Here is a 20182-nt window from a genome sequence, read left to right on the forward strand (position 1 = left end):
GACTATATGCTGAGTGCCAAACAGCAAATCGGGAAGATTGCAGTACATGTGATGGGCACCATGATGGGAGCTGGACCCTTCCGCCTGCACCCCAAACACTCCCACCACCCCTGCATGCCTTCATCTCCTCAGCCCAGTCTTCGCCTGGAAGGGTTCCTTCCAAAACACACACCACAGCATCCTCCTGTCCTTCTAGGGTCTCCCCACCCTCAGGATGAGTCCCAAACTGGCATAGCTCAGTACCCTTCCTGACAGGTCACCTGCTCTCTGCCCCCAACTTCTCTGGAAGTTCCAGGAGTTCCAAGAGTTCCAAGCTCCCTCCTCAGGTCTCTGCCTTTCCTCCTGCTGCCAGCTCCCTCCTCCCTTCCGGCTCCCTCCTAGAGAGCCCTCCCCTACCTGAACACATAGGTGGGCACCTCTTCTGCCTGTTGGCCTGGCCGGGTCTCCTAGTGAGCAGAACCAAGCAGACATTTAGATTTTGTCACAAGACAGAGCAACCCAAGGTTAGCAGCTGACGACCCACCCACCCACCCATTCACTTACTCACTTACTCTCTCATTCCCCACAACCAGGGCAGGACTGAGCCCTGATGGGGAGGAGCTGGGGACAAGTTGAACATGAGCCCTGCCTGCACTGAGTTTCTAATCTGATGGGGAAGGCAGACATTTAGACCACCAGGAGATCCTACCTGTCATGGGGGACCCTCTGCCAGGGGCTGGAGGCAGGGAGGTGGGGAGGGGTCACCAGAAGAAGGGGAGGCAGGGAGAGGAGTAATGAAGGGGGAGGACAGGGAGTCAGTGGGGGGCAGGGTGGTGGGGGCAGAGAGGCAGTGGGGAGGACAGAGGTGAAGGTGTACGGAGGTGGTGCACAGAGCCTGGGCGAACCCTGGCTCCAGAAGTCACTGACGTACTCATGGAAAGCCTCTGCGAGAATGACAGGGCTGCCTGCCTCAGGGTTTGTTGCAAGGACTGAATAAGAAAACCCAAACACTCTCGTGTTTGGAGGACAGCAGGCACCCAACAAAAGTTAGTGAGGTGAAGCTAAGATGTAAGAAATGAGAAGGCAGAAGCCAGGTGAGGATGTGGCAAGGGGCACATACAACAGAAAGACCGAGCATCATATGCAAAGGCCCTGTGGCAGGAAGAGGCAGGATGAGTGTAAGTAACAGGAAGGTGGTCAGGGGGATGGAAGTGTCTAGTGAAGGGCTGATGGCGGGGCCGGGGCGTGAAGGGGAACTGGAGGAGACGGAAGGCTAGATCTCAGAACAAATCCTAAGCCTCTGACCCAGTGGTAGCTGCCACACACAGCGCCTTCCAGCAAGGCCCCTCCCCACTCCCCGCTGGGCCTAGGCTGACTGGGGCCTCCTTCCCAGGATGAGGGAGAGCTGAGGACCAGCCAACATCAGTTCACTTTTGCCCCCAGAGCCTCATCGGTCTGGCCACAGCGGCGTGCAAGGGGAATGCAGGGGCTGCTCCATGCTTCTCCACGGAGGTGGCTGCAAACCTCGTCTCCCTGGAAACCGGAATAATCATTGGAAGTGAGCTCATGGCAACTCCGCTCACGCGCGTGGGTGCCACGATTATTATACAAGCTGATTTACACACTGTCCTTTTCAAACCTATACGCCATGAATGTGAAAGGAGGTTCACTATCCCCACTTTTCTGGCAAGGCACCCTGCCAGAGGAGCAGGACGGAACGAGGAGGTTCAGCTGATGTTCTAAAATCTGCACTCCCTGCTAAAAATACAGCGAAGCGCTCCTCTCCTCGCAGCTACTGCGGTTCGAGTCAGTCCCACGCAGATGTCCAGAGAGCCGCAGGAAGGGGGGTTCATATCGCAGTTACTGGGCAGATGGTGTCCGTGAGGTGTGGGCGAGGGACCCCTGCGAATGTGGGTGCGGCCTTCCGCAGACGCACGGAGCCGCTGGGGTCTTGTGCTCACCAGGCGCCGATGGACAGGCACTCTGTGCAGGAAGGGGTATGAAGCTGGGAGCTGGGGGGGGGGGGCGGGGCGGGGGGGTGTCTCCGCAGGCCAGAACTTGCTGAGTAGGTGGCAGGAACAGAGGTGTGTTCCAGAGCACCCCTGCCTTCCCCGCCCCCTCCCCCAGCTCTTCCCCTAGCTGCAGCCACGCCTGCTTCTGGATGCAACGCGAAGTTATTTAACGCTGCAATTAGCCGGCAGAGTGAGTCATCTGCTCCCTCGGCCTCGCTGCTGCAGCAGCGGAGACGGTGTGGAAGGAACCACGGGCGCAGGCCCAGCCGCTCGGCCCGGTGGGACCTCAGAGGGCCTTCCAGAGACGTCCCATCCCAGATCGCCTTTCAGCAAGAGGATGCAGGGCCCGGAGAGGCCTGGGGGAAGGCCATCCCCCTCGCCCCGCACACCCCACGCCTTCCTTTCACCCACCTTGAGGTCCGGTGGTCAGAAAGAGGCGGTTTACCGCCCCCTCCCCCCAACCGTGGCACTCAGGCCGTGAACCGCCTTCTGATGAAATTAACTCACACTCACCCGAGCCCTGGTGAAATTCCTGCATGATCCCGGAGCAGGGCTTTTTTAGACTAACGTCCAAGGCTTCACCTCCAGTTGGGCAGCGTCCCTACCACCTCCCCGCCTCTCCCCACCCCCACCCCCACGCACAGCAGCGGGCGATTTCCAGGGTGCGCTGGAGCGTCCCAGCAGCACCTGATCTCCTTCGCCCACCCTTTCCTGGCATCCAGACTCCCCGCACCCATCCCCCCCGCCCACCCCCACCCCCACCCCCAGCACCCAGGCTCACCCCTTCCCTGGGCTCCCTTCTCCCCTCTCCTCCCCACCTGGACTCTCTCCCTTCCTCTGTCCTCCTCCCTCCCCTGTCCCGCAGACTGGCCCCCCTCCCCTTCTGCACCCAGGCTCTCCCTCCTACCCCACCAGCACCCGGGCTCCCTTCTTCCCCCTCTCCCTGCACCCCAAGCCAACTTCCTCAGGCTTCCAGGCCGCTGGTAGGCCGGTGGTGGGCGTGGAGCCTGGTCGCGGGAGAAGAGCAGCCTTAGGGGCCCGAGAGGTGGGAGGTACTGGGGAGTGGGCCCCTAGAGGAGTCCGGGGTAGAAAGACCTGGGGTGGGGGTGGGGGGTCGTGTTCCCAGAGCGGCCGGGAGAGTGGGAGGCAGGCGGAGAGGCGCGAGGGAGGAGGGGGGTCACTTCTCCTTGGGGAGGCGGCAGAGGGGAGTCCTAGGGGCTGCGGGGGTTGAGGGTGGAGAGGGGGGCGGGGGAAGGCGGCGCCTGGGCCGGGCGCACGGGGCGGCGGGTGGGGTGGGGGGAGTGGAGCGTCCAGGGAGGGGCGCCGCGGGCTGGGGAGGGGGCGCGCGCGCCCTGCGGTCCTCCGCGCCGCATCGGTTCCCGGCGCGGGGCCGCGGCGGCGGCGGCGGCGGCGGCGGCGGCGGCGGCGGCGGGAGGCGGAGGATGCGGACTCCGGCGCCGGCGGCGCGGGCCCGGGAGGACGCGGGAGGATGAGGAGGAGGCCGGCGGTCCGGCCGCGCGGCGCCGGGAGGAGGCGCAGGCGGCGGGGGCGGCGGCGGGCGGCGGCGGCGGCGGGCGCGCGGGGTGCGGGCCGGCTCGGGCGCGGAGGATGAAGTGGAGCGTCCGCGGGGCCTGCGCCGCGCTCTCCTCCTGCCTCCTGCTCGCCTGCGCGCTCAGCGCCGCCGCCGTCGGCCTCAAGTGCTTCTCGCTGGGCTCGGAGCTGCGCGGGGAGCCGTTCCGGCTGGGGGCGGCCGCCGGCGCCTTCTACTCGGGGCTGCTGCTGGCCGCCGGCCTTTCGCTGCTCGGCGCCGCCCTGCTCTGCTGCGGGCCCCGGGACGCGCCGCTCGCGGGGTCGGGCCCGGGCCCGGGGCTCGGGGTCCCCGCGGCCGCGGCGGGGGCTCCCGAGGCTGCGCCGGGAGAGCCGGGGGCCGCGGCCGGGCCCTCGGGGCCGGGGAGCAGCCAGAACCTGCTGCTGCTCGGCGTCCTCGTCTTCATGCTCGGGGTCCTCAGCGCCTTCGCGGGCGCCGTGATCGACGGCGACACCGTGTCCCTCGTGGAGCGCAAGTACTCCCACTACTGCCTGCCCCCGCGCGCGCCGGCCCCCGGCCCCGCCGCCGCCGCCGCCGCCGCCGCCGCCCCCGGCCCGGCCCCCGGCGCGCCGCGCGCCCGCAGCACCCTGGACAGCGCCACGTCGGCCAAGTGCCGCCAGCTCAAGGACTACCAGCGCGGCCTGGTGCTCTCCACCGTCTTCAACTCGCTCGAGTGCCTGCTGGGCCTGCTCAGCCTCCTGCTCGTCAAGAACTACCGCGCGTCGCAGGCGCGGCGCGGCCGGCGCGGCCGGCGGAGGGCGGCCCGGGCCCTGGCGCGGCCCCGCGGCGGCCCCGGGCTCCGCGCGCAGCCGCCAGCCTCCCGGGCGCGGCGGGGCCGGCGGGGCCGGCGCGGTCGGCGGCTGCAGCCGCGGCCGAGCGACGCTTCCATCCTGTCCCCGGAGGACTCGGACGTGGCCGCCCCGGGGGACTGCGCTGGCTTCGGGGCGCACCACGCAGTCTCCTACATCAACGTGGGCGTCTTCCACGCGCTCGACGAGGCGGGTGTGGAGGTGTGCTGCGGAGGGCACCCGTCGGTGGAGCTGCCGGGGTACGCGCCCTCGGACCCCGACCTCAACGCCTCCTACCCCTACTGCTGCCGGCAGCCCTGCGAGGCCGCGCGCCCCTGGGAGCCGAGCCGGGCCTGCTGAGCCCCGGGGCCCTCCCCGGAAGGACGGACGGACGGACGGACGGCGCGCCAGCCGGCGCGGGCCTCCCCGGCCGACCACCGCCCGCCGCCCGCGAGCGAGGACCAGGCCTGCCGTGGACATGCCGCGGAGATGCACCTTCAGGGGTGGACTGGCCTCGCGTCGCTGAGGGCCCCTCGCCGAGAGACTGGGCCTCCAGTATTACCATTTCTGTGTCTGGGAGGTTTCTCTTCTTTTCTGTGTCTGTTCGTATCCGGATTCCGTTTTAAAGTTTACAATAAATGTTTCGGGGCTGCCTCGCCCCCATCGCACTTCTCTTTGGCAAAGTCCGGTCCAGGGTGAGAGCTCAGAAAGAGAGGGTGATTTCGCGGGAGGAAGAACCCTCGCCGAGAGGACAGAAGGAGCAGAATGGCAGAAGTGAAAACGCACCCAACAAGCGACACTTTGTACACGGATGTGCCTGCTTTTGTTGATACTTTCTTACTGTAAAGCTCTCCATAAACAGTGAAAATGTTTGGTAAATTTATTGCAATTTAAAATTGGTTAGTTCCTTTATTAAATTAATTGCTATGTTATTGGAGATATTCATCAAATTGGAGTTAGAGGGTGTCGACACACAACCCGCTTTGGGGCCAGTGGTTGGACCTGGTCAGACAAACGCTGAGTTGGAGTTTTCTGCTGGGCGGTTGCCTCCATCCAACCTCTTCCTGCAGTTAACTTCCCTGTGTGTGTACCAGGTCCCAAACGTTTCTTTTTTTGGAAATTGGCGGTGGGGTTTCTACTGCAAAGCTGAGCTTATTTTTGGTTAGTATATATGAACAATCCAATCCTATTTTGGAAAATCACAGTCATAGTTTTTTTCTGGCAAAGATTATTTTCCTGTTGATTAATTCAGTGATCTGGTAATTTTTGCATATTATAGCATTTCATTTAAAATACACCCCTTAAATAGCCTTAACTGATGTGAAGGTCATACTTTTAAATCCTTAGGATGCTTACCCGCACAATATGAAATGTATTCTCGGTGACGGCAAAATACGTTTCCATCCAGTCTGGTGGCTTGGCTGGGAGCCAAGCAGGCTCAGAGTCTCGGGCAAAAGGTAGCACAACCCCACGTGCTGGGATTGTGGCGCCAGGGAGGTGTGCCGATGATTCTTAAGGTGCTTGGAGCAGAATAGTGTAGCGGAAGAGCGGAATGGCCCCACCCTGACCTGAATAGCGTGTGCCTCGCGCCAAAGGAGGTAGGGACACACCCAGTGCTCTGCCAGGGGTGAGCACCACACTTTAGGTGATAATAAACAAATAATGTGTAATGTCTTTGCAGCGTAAAGGGGTTCACTTCTGATTGTGGGAAAGTAGCCGGGTTTAGGGATGGAGGTGGTTTCCAGGTGCCAGCTCTGGGATAAGACCTCTCCTCAGCTCCACGTTCCTTGCCCAAAGCCACAGTCTCCTGTACTTAGACAATCAAGGCCCCCACCCCAGCTTGGACCTGGCGGGGCTGCCCAGCTGCAGTGGAGGCTGCTGGAGAGAGGAGGCCCGGCTTCCATGCAGAGGAGCGGAGGGGACCCGTCCCCGGTCAGCACCTGATCCTTGCTGTGTAACATGGCGATCTCCTTGTCATGTTGATGCTGCCTGAGGAAAGAGGATGATTCACAGCCAAGTTAGTAGGTTCTGAACCACAGGCCTCTTCAGATACTGGTCCATATTCAGCCTCGGGATTCAGCCAGGCTGAGGGCATGGCTCAACTAGTCCCACCGCTGGTCCTCGCAGCCCGGCCCATCACCTGCCCTGGTACCACCGGCCCGATGGTCATCAACCTAAGCAGGAAATGTGATAAGTGGCAGCAGAAGTGGCTTTTAAGATACTTTTCCCCACCTACCTAAGTCAAATCAAGAAGGAATTGCCAGGTGTTTCCTGCTTCCTGAGCAGGGCTGCTCTCCACTCCCGGAGCAGAGACCTCATAGGCAGCTGCAGGGCTGACCACCCAGAGCTCACCCAGCGGAGGTGGCTAGGCCACTGTGCGCTGGATAGACGGGCACACGGTGGGTTCCTGCAGAAGGCCGCCAGGCAAGGGCCACCCCAGCAGAGCAAACACGTGGGCAGCATGGACACAAGACGTCAGACCTCCCAGTACATTTCTTGTTTTCTGAAGTGTTTCATCTTACATGGTTTGTACAGCTTAAAATGTCATATGCCTTATGAATCTTTCAAATTTGCAATCCAAATCAGTGACCTCTCTCAACTTTCAGACATTTCTTGAGATGGAACAGAAGGCAGAAGGGGGTGAGGTGGGTGGGGCCAGCACAGGAGCCCGACAGGAGCATCATGCCATCTGGGTGGTCATCTGGCCAGGGCAGCAGGGAGCATCTGGGGTGTGCAGGCAGCTGCTTTTCCCCTGGCAAACTTCTACATGCCCAACGGACTAGATGAGATTTTTAAAGATGCAAGTGTGTCTAACTCCACGGATATTGTCAACTCCACTTTATTGAGGCTGATATAATGATGTGGGATACCAGGGTTTTATTTTTTAGAGTTTATGAGAGGAAATAAAATCAAGTCTCCCCAAACTCGCATTGTTCCAAAGATCAGTACTCAGGGAAATGAGTGGAGAATTAGGAAGCTACTGAACCTCCTTCCAGTTCGGAGTGACTTCCTCGGGACCACTCCTGCCCCTGCGGGGCTCCGCCTCGCGGCCCTCACTTCTTACGTCCATTCTACTTCCCGTAAGTTTTAGTTGTTTAAAATGGATTCTTTGTGCTCTAGAAAATAGTGCCAGTTCCTGGAACTTTCCTAAAATGGGTCTTACTCTGCCTCTCAGAATAATAAGTAACGAACGCCTGGCCTGGTGGAGGCCAGATCAAGAGTTTATGATTATGACAAAGTACCGGAATTAAACTAAACACATTTTAGCATTGTTACATGACTTAATGCTGAGTTTGTAAGTTATTATTTTAAACATAAAGATTGTTTACTTTTAAGGGAATAATTTAACTAAGATAACACAGGGGGTAGCCACCAAACAAGGCATGTTTTCTTAGATTGCTAAACAGGCCCTCCCAGGGTTTCAGGCATCTGGGTTTACAGGACTTTCTTTGGTCAGAGGGGGTGTTCTGCCCTTGGCAACACAAATCTGAACCATGCAACTGAAGTTTTGACTGAAAGTCAATTAATCATTTAATTTTAAAAACCAGTCAGATAGTGTTTGTGATGAAGATCAAACTGCTGGTGATAAAGATTTTACTCCTGGCTGGTGTCAGGACACAGTTCAGGCAGAAGCCTTGAACATGCACACACACACACACACACACACACACACACACGTGCAGGTGTGTGAATGCACACAAAAGTACAAGCACACACGAGTGAACATACGTGCACACAAGGACAAATGCACATGTATGCATGTGTAGGAATAAGTGCCCACATGTTCCACGTGTATATGTCTGCACATGCACACACACACTGTGTGGGGCATACACACACGCACACAAGCACACACACATACAGTGCCTCATGAGAAGTGTCTGAGGGCCAGGCCAGCAGCCCTGCCTGGGGTGTCCGGGTAGAATCTGTCTGAGTTGGAGAGGCCCGACTGTAGACTGGCGCATCCCCTTGCAGCGTGGAGGGTAGGCACGCGGTGCAGAGATTCACGCAGGCCTGCACACTCTGTCACGTGCCGGGGAAGATAGCGGGGTGACCCCTTACCTGGATGCCTGCACAGCACAGCAAGCCACATCAGAGGTGCTCTGGCATCCATGCGAGTGCTGTGGGGCAGGCTGACCTCCTAGGTGCCTAGATGGGTCCCTGTTGTGCAGACACTGCCACGGCTTGGTTGGTGCTGACCTCTTTGGGTCACCTTGAGGTCTACTCCCCTGCTGAGCAAGGGCTGCTACATGCCACGCTGTCCCATGGGGCCCTCAAGGTTATTATTACCCTCAAATCACTGCTTTCTCATCAAGAAAGAACATTAATAAATGATAGAGACCATAAGAAAAATGAATTCTGGCATAAAGATATGTGCGAACTTTATGTGTACCTGTTTTTTATATGAGACAGAGGCCACAGCCTAATGTCAACTGGTTTACTTTCCAGATGATCCAATATCTGCTTAATTTGCCACTCTTTCACACAGTAACAAAACACCAACAAAATGGGAAAAAATTAACCTAGGAAAATAGTATTCATATATTGTCATGTCCCCAATCTGAGTTCTCCAAGGACTTCCTGGGGTGGCAGGAGAAAGCCTGGTGGTTCCTACCACAGAGCCGTGTTTCTAATAGTTTTCTTAAAATCTCCATGTTTTGAGGGGAATCGATTTACACATGAGAATTTCACCTAGAGAAGCCCTGATCTCTGATTTGCCTTTTCATCTGCCATCTATCCTCAACAGAATGCCAATAATATGTCTTGCCGCTTTAGGGTCAATAAAATCTGTGTGAAAGCACAACACACTCCTTTAAACGTGCCAACAATCCTTTATGCCTTGTCTCTGCATGGCTCTTGTCCTGGCCCTGAAGACTGTGCCTGAGTGTGGCCAGGTCTACCAGGAATGTGCAGAACAGGTAAGTGGGTGGACAGAGGCTGCCCCGGCTGCTGGAGGGGTGCCCCACCTCACCTGCCCCTCTCCCCAACACTCAGGCCCCAGCTTTGACCTTGTGCACCTGCTGTGGTCCTTACCCTATTCCTAAACCACCAGCCTGATTTCTTTCTTCGCCTCTACTCCTGATGCAACATTTCCCTAAAACACGGGACAGACTGTGCTGTCCTACTAAGAAACTGGCCTTCAAGAACTGCCCTGTTCCTGAAGGGAAGCAAAATCTCATGGACCCAGCCCAGCCTGACCCCGCAGCCTTCTCTGTGAGCCATCAGGGCCTGGGGACAGTCTGACGAGGGGCTCCTATCTGGTAGGGCCCTTTGAATGAACAGTGGGGCAAACATCAGATCCTGGGTGTGCAGTGGGACAGCAGAACCAGCTGTGGTGCTGACTGGCTGAGGAAGGAGGCTGTGTCTCTGGAGCAAAGTGTGGGGCTGGTAGTGGGGGCCTGGACCACCTCAGGTACCTGGGGCTCAAATTCGTTTCCTGTGGCTTTCGTCACAAAGTACCACAAATTGGGTGGCTTCAAACAGCAAATATTTATTCTCTCATAGTCTGAGATCAAGGTGTTGGAAGGGTTGCTTCCTCCTAGATGCTCTGAGGACTAATCGATTCCAGACCTTTCTCCCGGCCTCTGGTGGATGCTGGCGTTCCTTGGTGCTCCTGGGCTTAGAGACTCATCATTCCAATCTCTGCTTCTGCTTTCGTGCAGCCCTCTCCTCTGTCTCTGGGTGCCCTTCTGTGTGTCTTACAAAGACATTCTCATTGGCTTTAGGGCCCACTGTAATCCAGCGTGACCTGCAAATAAGGCCACGCTCTGTGTGGACCAGAATTTTGGGGGACAAACCTTGAACTCAGTGCAGAGCTCATTTCAGGTTTGTGGTTTGCTCATTCTTTTCTGCAGGAAGCCTTCAAGCCTTTCTGTGCGGGTCTAGCTGCTCAGGACCTCAGAGGACAGGCACTCCCTCCCTGGGACGTGCTGCTGGGGAATAAAGCCGTTGGAGCCCTCATCAGACCATGGGTATTTACGGAGCTGAATAGATCTTCCAGATGAATATTCTAAAAAAAGCTGAAACATTAAAATTAATTGCCCAAGGGGAAATGCTTTCTGAAAGTAAGTTATATTTGGTTTATTTGCAAATATTTTGAGGTAACAGCCACAGTAACTGAATTATTTTGCAAATCCAGACTGGCACATGTCATTCTCTTCTCCGTGTAGGGTTGGGGCAGGAGTGGCTTCGGTGCCTGGGAGGTGGGGAGGGGCTGCCAGTCCTTCTGGGAAACAAAGGCCTCAGGATCCCAGGCTCTTCTGAAGGTGACCTTCTCCCTCTGGCAGGAATCCCTGTAGGCCCCTCTACCCCAGGGCCTTTGCAGGACATTGGGTCAGCCTCCATCTTGCTCATCTTAGGAGCTTTCTTTCTGCCTGCTCTCTCACCTCCCAGCCTCTGTAAGAGTGCCCATCCCCTGTCCCCCAACCCTGTGTCCTCTGGTCCTGCCTCAGCTGGGACATCACCTTTGCTGAGACCTCCCTTGATTCCCCTGCAGGACAGCGTCTGCTCTGTATTCCCCCTTCTTGTCCCCGGGGGCGTGCCCCTGAGGTCCCTGTTGCCTATTTGGTGTAACTCAGGTTATTTTTCCCTGAGTGCATGACTTTGGTTCTCCACGGTGGAGCCGCTCCCAGCATGAGCTCTGCCCGCCACTTGCCGCCTCCCTCTCCTCTTCCGACCCGGTCCAGCCTGAGGCTGGGGGAAAGACGGCCCCGCCAGCTGCCGGAGGTCTTGTCCTCACTTGCCCAACCAACAAGCATTTATAAAGACTGCAGGCCAGCCCCCGGGATTCCAAGGGTCCGTCCATGCACACTATACAGTATTGTTTTTGGATATTTTCAAACTTCACCTGGGCACACACCATCATCTTTGTGGGTGGCCTGGGCACCACCTGATCAATGGCTAATTTGTATGGAGTGCTTGGCATGGGCCAGGCACTTTGCTTTCACTGCCTCCTTTAATCTTGAAAACGATGGCTTTACAGGTGGGAAAGCTGAGACTTGGGGAACTGGGTTCTGTGCCCAGGTTAGAGCCGGCGTGAGAACTGCCATCTGAACTCAGTCCAGCCGCAAGGCAGGACAATTTTCTGTTTCTAAGCAGCATTTGTGGGAGTTTTGTAAACCCAGGCACCCGGTGGGTAGTGTGAAAATCTCCACGTCCCTTCTGACCCCTGGGTGCTTATAACCAGCCACCTGCTCACGTCCCTCTTCCGGGTCCCTGAGAACCCTGAACTCGGCCTTTGCCACAAATCTCACAGCTTCCCCTTCTTGGCTGAGTGACTCCCATCACCCACCCCCGGAATCCTGTCCTATGTGCCCTGTACACACCCACCTCCGAGCTCTTCAACTCAGCACTCTGCTAACTCACCTCATTCGGTGTTTCATTCAACAACTGTCAGCTGGGCCAGATGCTGGGGGTTCCAGAGGGTGCCCCACACTCCCTAACCTGCCACTCACCCTGATTCGAGTGCCTGTGCTTGCTCTTGGGGGAACTGGAGGGCAAAGAGATTTTACATTCTCTCTCTTTTTTTTTTTTCCACGCTAAGTGCAGAAATCTGGTTGTATTTTATACATAGAGCACATCTCAGTTTGGACCAGCTGCATTTCAAATGCCCAGTAGCTGCGTGTGGAGAGTCTTAGAGCAGCCTCTCGCATGCTTCTTTTATTTTGATTGAGGAAAATGTTAGACACAAAGCGTTGCATATAAAGGACACACACGTATCAGCATTGAGATTCAGTGTGCGCTGCTATCAAACGTCAAAATAAACCCCCAAATTTTAAGATTTTAAAGTGTTGTTTCCCATGTTCGGTCCACATTTCTCTTTTACTCTTAAATATATACAGGTAACATCTATTAACTGTAATGTATTACGGGAGCAGCCAGAGCCTCCGCCTCGTCTTTCTGGCCACACTTCACTCAAGCTGGTTGCGGGCCATTGCCATATTTTTGTCCTTCTACCACAAAAGTGTGTGTCCACGCACAGGGTACAGTATTGTTTTTGCATGTTTTTAAACTGTACATGATGGTATCATACTGTATTTGATCTTCCCGTAATATGCTTTTTTGCACTCAGCATCATGTGTCTGAGATTGATCTGTGGTGCTCCTTGTGCCTGTGGCATATTTCCTCTGACACATTGTGTCCCACTGATTCCACTGTGCGGACAAATGGCAGTAAGTCACTCCTGGATCATGTCCTCTCTCACTTTCATAGTCCACAGAGCAAGGAAAATGCTTCACCTGTCTTCCTGTTTCCGTAGGTCCCACACCCATGTGTGATTGCACCGTGTGGTGTGGAGATGCAGGTTCAGAGAGTTATAGCCCCCAGCAGCACATGGCCCCAGGTCCCCATCTCAGCACCCCTTCGCTTTGTCTTCTCCTTTTTTGTTGGGAAATGGTGTCTCCGTGTCCTCACTTGCATTTCCACCCTTTACTAGAGAGGTGTCTGTACTGATTGTTCAGTGCCTTCTTCTGTGTTGTTCTTGGCCCTTTCTACATGCAGATTAGATGAGACTGTCGCTTGGCATGCAGAGCCTTGCCGGGGTGCGGAACGAAACCACACTGGATTTTCATGTTAATCTGGGTGAATGCCACCCCAACAATTGTGAGCCCGTTCATCCATCCTTGAGTAAGTCTCTCTCTTCACTTGTTTGGGTCTTCCTATATGTTTGTCAATAAATCTCCATATTTTTGTCTGCAAATACCTTGCATGACTTGTGTCAGATTTTCCCTGAGATGCATTTCAAGTTTTGTGGTTATTGTCAATGCTGTCTTTTTTAAATTTTTTTTCAACGTTTATTTATTTTTGGGACAGAGAGAGACACAGCATGAACGGGAGAGGGGCAGAGAGAGAGGGAGACACAGAATCGGAAACAGGCTCCAGGCTCCGAGCCATCAGCCCAGAGCCTGACGCGGGGCTCGAACTCACGGACCGCGAGATCGTGACCTGGCTGAAGTCGGACTCTTAACTGACTGCGCCACCCAGGCGCTCCGATGCTGTCTTTTTGAAAACTACGTTATCTACTTGTTTGGTTTAAAGACTATTACTGATCTTGTATACAGATTTTGTACCCAGCAACATTGCAAACATTTCTTTTCAGTTCTAATAACCAATTTCCAATATCATCTGTGATTATTGATGGTTTTGTTTCTTGTTCTCCAAACCCTCTGCCATGTTTTCTGGCCCGAGTGTCCCCTCTCCTCTTCCCTCCCTCTCCCTCCCTCCTCTTCCCCCCACCTCTCTCTCTCTCTTTTCTTTCTTTCTTTCTTTCTTTCTTTCTTTCTTTCTTTCTTTCTTCTTTCTTTCTTTCTTTTTCTTTTTTTAGAGAGAAGCTTTTTGTTGTTTATTGGGGGAGGGGTGGAGAGAGAGAGAGAGAAAGAAAGAGAGAGCGACAGAGAGAGAGACGGAGAGAATCCCAAGCAGGCTCCATGCTGTCAGCACAGAGCCTGATGTAGGGTTCAATCTCATGACTGTGAAAACATGACCTGAGCCAAAATCAAGAGCCCGATGCTTAACCACCTGAGCCTCCCAGGCGCCCCCCACCACCCAAGTGTTCTTTCTAAGATCTCCAACACAAACTTGAATAGAGGTGGGGATGACAGGACTGAAGTCATTAAGTATGGGGCTTGCCTGGGCTCTTGGCAGATATCTTTTAATATTTTAAGCATGTTTTCTTCTATTTTTAGTTTAGTTTTGTATAAATTGGTATTGAATTCCATCAGTGCTTTTCTCTCATCATCATAGTCATTTATTTTCTCGATTACTCTGTTACTGTGGTAAATTACACTCATCTATGTTATTACACTCATCAATGTTAAATCAAACTAATAATGCATCATTTCAGTCAGTTTTACTATCGTTTTGCCCTCCTACTCTGTATTTCCACCCCCATAAGCAGCCCTTTCTTTGGTAATATGCTTCTGTATTTATGGGAAACAATGAGTACACTGCTATTCTGATTATTCCCATTTTGGGTGTGATTACTGACTTCTTATTACTGAACTTTGGGATAGACTCCTGGCACTCCCAACTCAACGCACGACCTTTTCTCTCCACAATGCCAATAGTTCTGTTTTTTTTTTTTTTTCCCAAAACCAGTATTCTACTTTATTAAGATCATAAACATCATCCACTGGTGAAGTATACAGTGTTCCATGACCTCATTATCTTTCTTGTTTTCCTTGAAATTAACAACTGACTGACGTTTTCCATGAACCTGTGGCCAACTCATCCCCAGCTTTTGACAAAAATGAAAACATGATGTTCATGTGTCCAAACATGCCAAGTAATCCAGGATTTCTTTTCATATAGGCCTCCCTTCCCGGGTCCTCACCCTCTCCTGACATGGGTTCTGTGGGTCTCTACACAACCAATATTAGGGATCTCACCCTGCTCCTCTCAGTTCCCTGCATGTAGCTGCACACTGTGTCCCAAGATCTTCATGGCAGGAAGTGGAGCTGAATTCTCGCTAAGTGACACTGGCCAGTTACAGATGTTTATAGCAGCTTTATTCATAATTGCCAAAACTTGGAAGCAACCAAGAGTGCTTTCAGTAGGCGAATGGATAAAGAAACTGGTGCCTCCAGACAATGGAGTATTATTCAGCACTAAAAAGAAATGAGCTAAACCATGAGAAGATATGGAGAAACTTTAAATGCATATTGCTAGGTGAAAGAAGCCAGTCTGTAAAGGCTACATACTGTATTATTCCAATTGTGTGACATTCTGGAAAAGGAAAAACTATGGAGACAGTAAAAAGATCAGTGGTTTCCAGGGTTTTGGGGAGGGAGGGATGAATGTGTGGAGCACAGTGGATTTTTAGGGCAGTAAAATTATTCTATATAATGATAAATGATATAATGGTGGATTCATGTCATTACACATTTCTCAGAACTAATAAAATATTCAAGACAAAGAGTGAACCCTAATGTAAACTGTAGACTTTAGCTAATAATAATGTATCAACATTGGCTCACCAATTATAATAAGTGTACCTCACTACTGGAAGATGTTAATAGAGGAAACTATGTGTGGGGGAGTGTAATATGAGAACTCCCTGCACTTTCCAATGAATTTTTCTGTACACTCAGAACTATTCTAAAAGATAGTGCCAGTCATTTTTTAAAAAATAAAAGACAATGGTGAAGATAAAATGTACTACTAAAAACTATGAAATTAATTCAAAGGCAAGAAAGAAATAGAATAACAGTGACAAAAAGGAAAACAAATAGAGAACTTACAGCTCTAAATCCAACCTACAAATAATTACATTCAGTGTAAATGGCCTAAATATTCCAAATTAAAAGGCAGAGATTGTTAGACTGGATAGAAGAGCAGGACCTAAGTTTTGCATTTATAAGAGCTTTCAATACATTTTTCATACAGACACAGTAGATTGAAATCAAAATGGTGGAGAAGTTATATGCAAACACTAATCAAAAGAAAGTTGGCATGGCAGTATTAATATCAGATAAAATAGACTTTAAGACAGAGTATTACCAGAGATAAAGAGGTATATTTCATAATGATATAAAGTAAATATATCAGGAAGATATAACAAATATCAATGTATACATGTCTAATAACAGGTTTAAAAGTCATTTAAAATTTTTAGGGGCGCCTGTGTGGCTCAGTTGGTTAAGCCTCCGACTTCGACTCAGGTCATGATCTCACAGTTGGTGGGTTTGAGCCCCGTGTCAGGCTCTGTGCTGACAGCTCAGAGCCTGGACCCTGCTTCAGATTCTGTGTCTCCCTCTGTCTCCGTCCCTCCCCTGCTTGTTCTCTGTCAAAAGTAAATAAACATTTAAAAAATTTATTAAAAAAATAAAAGTTATTTAAAAATTTTTCTTATTGAAGTATAGCTGACATACGTTACATTAATTTTACATGTACAAGATAGTGATTCAACAATTAATAATTATGTAACGTTCACAACAGTAAGTATCACCATCTGTCACTGGATGTTATTATATTGACTATATTCCCTATGCTGTACTTTTCATCCCCTTGACCTATTTATTTTATAACTGGGAGTTTGTACTCTTAATCTCCTTCACTTGTTTGACACACCCCTACACCAACCCCTCCCCCACCCTGACAACCTCCAGTTTGTTCTCTGTATTTATGAGTCTGTTTCTGTTTTTGTTGTTGTTTTGTTTTTTAGATTCTGCATATGAAGTCATATGGTATTTGTCTTCCTTTGTCTAGCTTATTTCACTTAGTAACCCGTAGGCCATAAATAACAGAATTTCATTCTTTTTATGTCTGAGTAATATTTCATTGTGTATATATACCACAGCTATTTTTTATTAATATGAAATTTATTGTCAAATTGGTTTCCATACGACACCCAGTGCTCATCCCAACAGGTGCCCTCCTCAATGCCAATCACCCACTTTCCCCTCTCCCCTACCCCCCCCGTCAACCCTCAGTTTGTTCTCAGTTTTTAAGAGTCTCTTATGGTTTGGCTCCCTCCCTCTCTAACCTTTTTTTTCCCTTCCCCTCCCCCATGGCCTTTTGTTAAGTTTCTCAGGATCCACATAAGAGTGAAAACATATGGTATCTGTCTTTCTCTGTATGACTTACTTCACTTAGCATAACACTCTCCAGTTCCATCCACGTTGCTACCAAAGGCCGTATTTCATTCTTTCTCATTGCCAAGTAGTATTCCATTGTGTATATAAACCACGATTTCTTTATCCATTTGTCAGTTGATGGACATTTAGGCTCTTTCCATAATTTAGCTATTGTTGAGAGTGCTGCTATAAACATTGGGGTACAAGTGCCCCTAGGCATCAGCACTCCTATATCCCTTGAGTAAATTCCTAGCAGAGCTATTGCCGGGTCACATTTTTAATTTTTTGAGGAACTTCCACACTGTTTTCCAGAGTGGCTGCACCAGTTTGCATTCCCACCAATAGTGCAAGAGGGTTCCCGTTTCTCCACATCCTCTCCAGCATCTATAGTCTCCTGTTTTGTTCATTTTAGCCACTCTGACTAGCATGAGGTGTATACCACATCTTCTTTATCCATTCATCTATCAACGGACATTTAGGTTGCTTCCACATCTGGGCTATTGCAAATAAACTGCAATAAACATAGGGGTGCATATATCTTTTTGAATTAGTTTTTTGTCTTTGTTGTGTAATACCCTGTAGTGGAATTACTGGATTGTACAGTATTTGCTTTTAATTTTTGAGGAAACCCCATATTTTCCACAGTGGTTGCATCAATTATCAATCCCACCACTAGTGCTTGAGAACTCCCTTTTCTCCACATCCTCCCCAACACTTGTTATTTCTTGTATTTTTGATTTTAGCCATTGTGACTGGTGTGAGGCAATATCTCACTGTGGTTTTGATTTGCATTTCCCTGATGATTAGCGATGTTGAACATCTTCTCACGTGTCTGTTGGCCATCTGTATTTGTGTTTTGCAAAAACATCTGTTCAAGCCCACTGGTCATTTTAAAACCTTTTTTTTTTCTTTTTTTTGGATTGAGTTGTATGATTCTTTATATCTTTTGGATGTTGATCCCTTATCAGATATATCATTTGCAAATATCTTTTCCCATTCAGTAGCTTGCCTTTTTGTTTGTTGATGGTTTACTTCGCTATGCAAAATGTTTTAGTTGGTGTAGTCCCTATAATCTATTTTTGCTTTTGTTTCTTTTGCCTGAGAAGACATAACCAGAGAAAACGTTGCTACAGTTGATAAATTACTGTCAATGTTTTCATCTGGGAATTTTATGGTTTTAGGTCTCACAATCAGGTTTTAAATCCATTTTGGGTTTATTTTTGTGTATGGTGTATGGAAGTGGTCCCGTGTCATTCTTTTGCATGTAGCTGTCCGGTTTTCCCAATTCCATCTATTAAGAGACTGTCTTTTCCCCATTGTATATTCTTGCCTCATTTGTGATAGATTGACCATATAAGCTTGAGTTTATTTCTGGGTTCTCTAGCCTGTTCCATTGATCTATGTGTCTGTTTCTGTGCCAGTACCATACTCTTTTGATTATTATAAATTTGTAATGTATCTGGCAATCTGGGATTGTGATATGTCAGCTTTGGTCTTTCTTAAAATGCTTTGGCTGTTTGAGGTCCTTTGTGGTTCTTTTTTTTTTTTAATTTTTTTAAACGTTTTTATTTATTTTTGAGAGAGAGAGAGACAGAGCATGAACGGGGGAGGGTCACAGAGAGAGGGAGACACAGAATCTGAAACAGGCTCCAGGCTCTGAGCTGTCAGCACAGAGCCCGACGCGGGGCTCGAACTCACGGACTGCGAGATCATGACCTGAGCTGAAGTCGGATGCTTAACCGACCAAGCCACCCAGGCGCCCCATGGTCCTTTGTGGTTCTATACACATGTGAGGATTATTTGTTCTAATATTGTGAAAAATGCAATTGATATTTTGATAGGAGTTGCATTAAATATGTAGATTTTTGGGGACAGGTAATATGAACATTTTGCAGTATTATTTTGATCCATGAGCATGGTATATCTTTTCATTTGTGTTTTTACTTTCTTTTATCAATGTCTTACAATTCTTAGAGTACAGGTCTTTCACCTCCCTTGCTGAATTTACTTGTAGGTGTTTAACTTAAAAAAAAATTTTTTTTTAACGTTTATTTATTTTTGAGACAGAGAGAGACAGAGCATGAACAGGGGAGGAGCAGAGAGAGAGGGAGACACAGAATCTGAAACAGGCTCCAGGCTCTGAGCTGTCAGCACAGAGCCCGACGCGGGGCTCAAACTCATGGACCATGAGATCATGACCTGAGCCGAAGTCGGACGCTTAACCGGCCAAGCCACCCAGGTGCCCCGGTGTGTAACTTTTTTGTGTGCAGTTGGAAATGGAACTGTTTTCTTAATGTATCTTTTTTGCTACCTCATTATTATTGCATAGAAACGCAAAATACATGAAGCAAAAAGTAATAGATCTAAGAGAGAAACATAGATCCACAATCATAGTTAGAAATTGTAGCTATCCTCTCAGTAATTGAAAGAATAAGTAGACAAACAAATCAGTAAGGATGTAGAAGGTCTGGCTGACAACTACTTCGACCTAATCAACAGGTATAAGATATCACACTAAATGATTGCTGAAACTACAGTTTTTCTTCTTTTCCTATTGCACATGGAATGTTCATCAAGATGGACCAACTACTAGGCCAAAAAGTGAAGCAGGAAATATTTCAAACTGGATGATAATAAAAATGCAGCATATGAAATTTTGTAAATACAGTGAAAATAAACCTTACAGAGAAATTTATAGCTTTAAGTGTTTATTTTGGAGAGGTAAAAAGGCTTAAAATGATTTTAAGTTTCTATTTTTAAAATCTAGGAGAAAAGACACGGAGCAACTGTTGTTCGTAACCATATTAACTATTTGATGGCCAGGAACCAATTTTAAGCATCTTGTATCTTAACATGATAGCAAATGTAGACACTTTGCTATATGTAGCTACATTTTAGGAAACTGATTGGGGGCTTGAGTATGATATGAATTGCATCCTCATGGCTTTCTATTTAAAATAATGGAAAATAGATCCCCAGTTACTGTGTTAGCATGAAACAATGGATTTTCAGAATGGATTATTAATGGGAAATGACCTGTAACTAGAAAAAAAATTTTTAGAAAGTGATAAAAAAAATCTTAAAATATTTGTAAATTAAATATTAAGTATCTGTACATTAAGAAACACTCTCCTATCAAAAAGACAAGAAATAGGGGCACCTGGGTGGCTCAGTCAGTTAAGCAACTGACTTCGGTTCAGGTCATGATCCCTCTGTTCGTGGGTTTGAGCCCCACGTCGGGCT

At 50.0% G+C, this 20182-nt stretch overlaps 1 protein-coding gene across 1 annotated transcript; it reads left to right on the forward strand.

Annotated features, from left to right (window-relative positions):
• The first annotated feature begins 3583 nt into the window (after positions 1 to 3583).
• On the forward strand, positions 3584 to 7647 carry TMEM271 (transmembrane protein 271). The gene has a single exon (XM_045056709.1). It carries the CDS (start codon positions 3600 to 3602, stop codon positions 4725 to 4727), a length of 1128 nt encoding a protein of 375 aa, XP_044912644.1. The 5' UTR covers positions 3584 to 3599; the 3' UTR covers positions 4728 to 7647.
• The last annotated feature ends 12535 nt before the right edge of the window (positions 7648 to 20182 follow it).

The sequence above is a fragment of the Felis catus genome, chromosome B1, assembly GCF_018350175.1.
Source record: "Felis catus isolate Fca126 chromosome B1, F.catus_Fca126_mat1.0, whole genome shotgun sequence".
Classification (NCBI taxonomy): Eukaryota; Metazoa; Chordata; class Mammalia; order Carnivora; family Felidae; genus Felis; species Felis catus.